Below are 3,742 nucleotides of genomic sequence, written 5' to 3'. Positions count from 1 at the left end.
CCCCCCCAAACCTGATCATCCTCATCTTCCTCTTCCTCCTCCTCCTCCTCGTCCTGGCTGTCGTCTTCGTCCTCGTTGCTGCCGCTGCTGTCTTCCTCCTGTGTGTGCTCCTCCTCATCCTCGGGGTCCAGGATGTTCATCGAGTCTTCGGGGGCACGAAGGGGACAAAATGCCACGGGGTGACCCCAAAAATCCATGGTGTCCCCAAATAAACCATGGGGATCCCCAAAATGCCATGGGGTGCCCCCCAAACGCCATAGGATGTCTCAAAAATCACCACAGGGTGCCCCCAAAATCCCATGGGGCATCCCCAGAATTGCCATGGAGTGTCCCCATATCCCCTAGGGTGCCCCAAAATCCCATGGGGTACCCCAATCCCATAGGGTGCCCCCCTAAACCACCACGGGGTGCTCCAAAAATGCCACCAGGTGCCCCCAATCCTACGGGTTGGCCCCGAGAATCACCACGGGGTGGCCCCCAAACTCCAGTGGGTAGCCCCAAATCCACCATGGGGTGCCCCCAAACCCCACGGGGTATCCCCAAATCCACCATGGGGTGCCCCCAGACCCCACGGGGTGCTCCCAGACCCGCTCACCTTCCCGGTTGGCTTGCAGGGTGGAGGCCTGGCTGAGGTTGGAGGGCGCCTCGTCCATCAGCACGTCCTCCTGCGACTCGTCCTCACCTGAGCGGCTCACTATGGGGGGAGGGGAGATGTGAGAAACTGGGGGGGCACCCCAAAAATCTTACGGGGAATGGTGAGGGGGGGGCTCTCACCAATGATGGTGCTGTTGCCGGAGGCCCCGTCCCGCTCCAGGAGCTCGTCGATGAGGTCCTCCAGTTCATTCTCCACCTTTTTTTTTGGGGGGGGGAGGGAGGAAAGAAGAGGAAATTTGGGGAGGGGGAAGAAAGGAAGGGGAAATGAGAAGCGGGGAGGGGGGGGGCTGGGGGTCCTGACCTGCATCTCCTGGGTGCTGAGCCCCTCGGGCTGCCCTGCCAGCACCACCGTGTCACCCTCGGTCTCCCCGTCCATGTCACCGTCTGCCGCCTCCGCCTGCGCCGCCTCCGCGTCCTCCTCGGGGGGCTCNTCCAGCACTTTGCACTCCTCCGTCCACCGCGTCAGCGCCGTGGGGATGGAGGACAGCGTGCCTGCAGGGGGCGGGGCATGGGCAGGGGGTGTGGTCAGCACGAAGCCACGCCCCCCGGTCAAGCCACGCCCACTCCCAAGCAACCCGTGCACCTTCTCCCTTAGGCCCTCAATGCCACAACCCAAAGTAGCCCCGCCCCCGGACTCTGGCCACGCCCCCCCACACTCAAGCCCCGCCTCCATCCATTCATTCATTCAGCCCTCCAACCCCCAGGTGTCAATCTGCTCCCGCCCCTCCCTTGTGACCACGCCCACTGACCACACCCACTGTGGCCACGCCCCCAAGATCTGGCCACGCCCCTTACATCATGGCCACGCCCCCTCCCCTTCCTCCTATAGCCCTGCATCCCCCATAGGGGCTGACCCTTCTTCTCCTGACCCCACCCCTCCACTCTGGCCACGCCCACTGACCACACCCATCGAGGCCACGCCCCCTGGACGCTGCCCACGCCCATTTTCCTCTAGCCCCGCCCCCATCCCATTCATTCTTCTGCCCTTCAACCTCCAGTTGCCAGCTCTTCCCCTCCTGACCCCACCCCCAATTCTGCCCACGCCCACTGACCACACACTTGACCACGCCCCTGGGGGCATGGCCACGCCCCTTACACTCAAGCCCCGCCCCCATCCATTCATTCTGCCCCCCAGCCCCCACGTGTCAACCTATTCCCACCCCTGCAATGTGGCCACGCCCACCGACCACACCCACCATGCCCACACCCCCTGGATTCTGGCCACGCCCCTTACCCTCTAGCCCCGCCCACACCTCATTCATTCATTCTTCTGCCCTCCAACCCCTGGTTCCCAACCCTCCTACCCCCCCTCCACTCTGACCACGCCCCTACGAGACCACGCCCCTCCCCGTGACCACGCCCCCCTGTGGCCCCGCCCCCACTCGCCTGCCTGGCTGCCGGCGGGGCCCTGCTCGTGGAAGAAGTCGTCGAGCAGCTCGTCGTCGGAGCGGGCGATGATGTGCACGTCCTCGTTGCCCACCAGCAGGCGGGCCCGGCCCCGGCTCTGCAGCGGCAGGCTGCTGCTCAGCTGCAGGATGTCGGCCGCTGCCGATGGGCCCAGCAGCCTGCGGGGACACGGGGACAATGTGGGGACGACACGGGGACGGGGGGACCCAGGGGTGATCACACGGGGGGTGAAGGGACACTGGGGATAGAAGGGGTTGTAGGGATGAGGGGTGAGGGAGGGAGGGGCACAAGGGGACACACGTTGGGATATGGGGACTGAGGTAGAAGGGAACAGAGGAACCAGGGATGCTCATGGGGACAAGGCAGGGGAGGAGGGAGGGGACAAAGGACAACCGAGGGCCACCAGGGTGACAGCAGGAACCACTGAGGGCCACAAGGGTGAGACCAGGAGCTACCGAGGGCCACCAGGGTGACAATGAGAACCACCGAGGACCACCAGGGTTACAGCAGGAGCCACCGAGGGGACCTAGTGACCTCCAGGGGACACTGATGGGATAACAGGGGACACTAAGGGACACCAAAGTGACACTGAGGGCCACCAGGGTGACATCAAGGAGACACAAGAGCTACCAAGGGTCACCAGGGTGACACAACTGGCCACTGAGAGGACATCAGGGTGACAATGAGGAGCACTGAGGGGACCCAGGGGCCATGAAGGTGACACCAGGAGCCACCAGGGGCCACCAGGTGACACCAGGTGACATGAGGGGGATGTAAGGGGCACTGGGGTGGTGCCAAGGGGAAATCAGGGGCCACCAGGGTGACAAAAAGGGGAAATCGGGGGGCAAAGGTGACACCAGAAACAGTCGGGTTGACACCTAGGGGAAAACAGGGGACACTGGAGTGACATGAGGGGACACTGAAGTGACACCATACGGAAATCAAGGACACCAGGGTGTCACAAGGAGCCACAGGGTGACACAAGGAGGACCCGATGGCCACTGGAGTGACACCGAGGGGAAAGCAGGGGACACCACAGCGACATAGGGTGACACCAAGGGGAAAGCAGGGGAAACTGGGGTGACATCAATAGGAAAGCAGAGGACACCAGGGGACACCGGAGTGATACGAGGGGAAAGCAGGGGACACCACAGCGACATAGGGTGACACCAAGGGGAAAGCAGGGCATACCAGGGTGACACGAGGGGAAACCAGGGTGACACCAGGAGCCACAGGGTGACACAAGGGGGACAGAAGGGCCACTGGAGTGACACCGAGGGGAAAGCAGGGAACACCGGGGTGACACGAGGGGATACTGGGGTGACACGAGGGGATACCGGGGTGACACCACAGGGAAATGGGGGGGGGGAGCCACCAGGGTGACCCCAGGTGACTGGGAGGGGGGGGACCCCCAAAGGGCGGCTCACCGCTGCAGGATGAGGGGGGGGTTGGGCTGCCGGGTGCCGGGGTAGTGCACGTGGATGGTGTGGCCGGTGTTGGCGGTGAGCTGGCGCAGCGTGCGTTGGCTGCGCCCCATCCCCTGCGCCAGGCGGGCCCCCGACGAGCCCCCCCCCAGCGCCAGCGAGCCGTGGTCCGCGTGGCGCACCAGGAGGGGGTGCGTGGCCGGGATGTTCCCCGGGGAGGGGGGGATGTCGGCTGCCGGGGGGAGAAATGGGGGGGG

At 64.6% G+C, this 3,742-nt stretch overlaps 1 protein-coding gene across 1 annotated transcript in view; it reads right to left on the bottom strand.

Annotated features, from left to right (window-relative positions):
• The window catches only part of HUWE1 (HECT, UBA and WWE domain containing 1, E3 ubiquitin protein ligase), a gene marked incomplete at both ends in the record, with an annotated part of 59,243 nt that overhangs the window by 29,071 nt on the left and 26,430 nt on the right, over nt 1-3,742 (bottom strand). Inside the window, 6 exon segments of the mRNA XM_021383316.1 lie at nt 8-145; nt 596-694; nt 775-850; nt 956-1,146; nt 2,041-2,219; nt 3,489-3,717. Coding sequence (XP_021238991.1) covers nt 8-145; nt 596-694; nt 775-850; nt 956-1,146; nt 2,041-2,219; nt 3,489-3,717 — 912 coding nt within the window.

The sequence above is a fragment of the Numida meleagris genome, unplaced genomic scaffold (genome assembly GCF_002078875.1).
Source record: "Numida meleagris isolate 19003 breed g44 Domestic line unplaced genomic scaffold, NumMel1.0 unplaced_Scaffold363, whole genome shotgun sequence".
Taxonomy (NCBI): domain Eukaryota; kingdom Metazoa; phylum Chordata; class Aves; order Galliformes; family Numididae; genus Numida; species Numida meleagris.
Note: the sequence above shows the minus strand (reverse complement) of the source record. Positions and strands in the feature narration are given on the sequence as shown.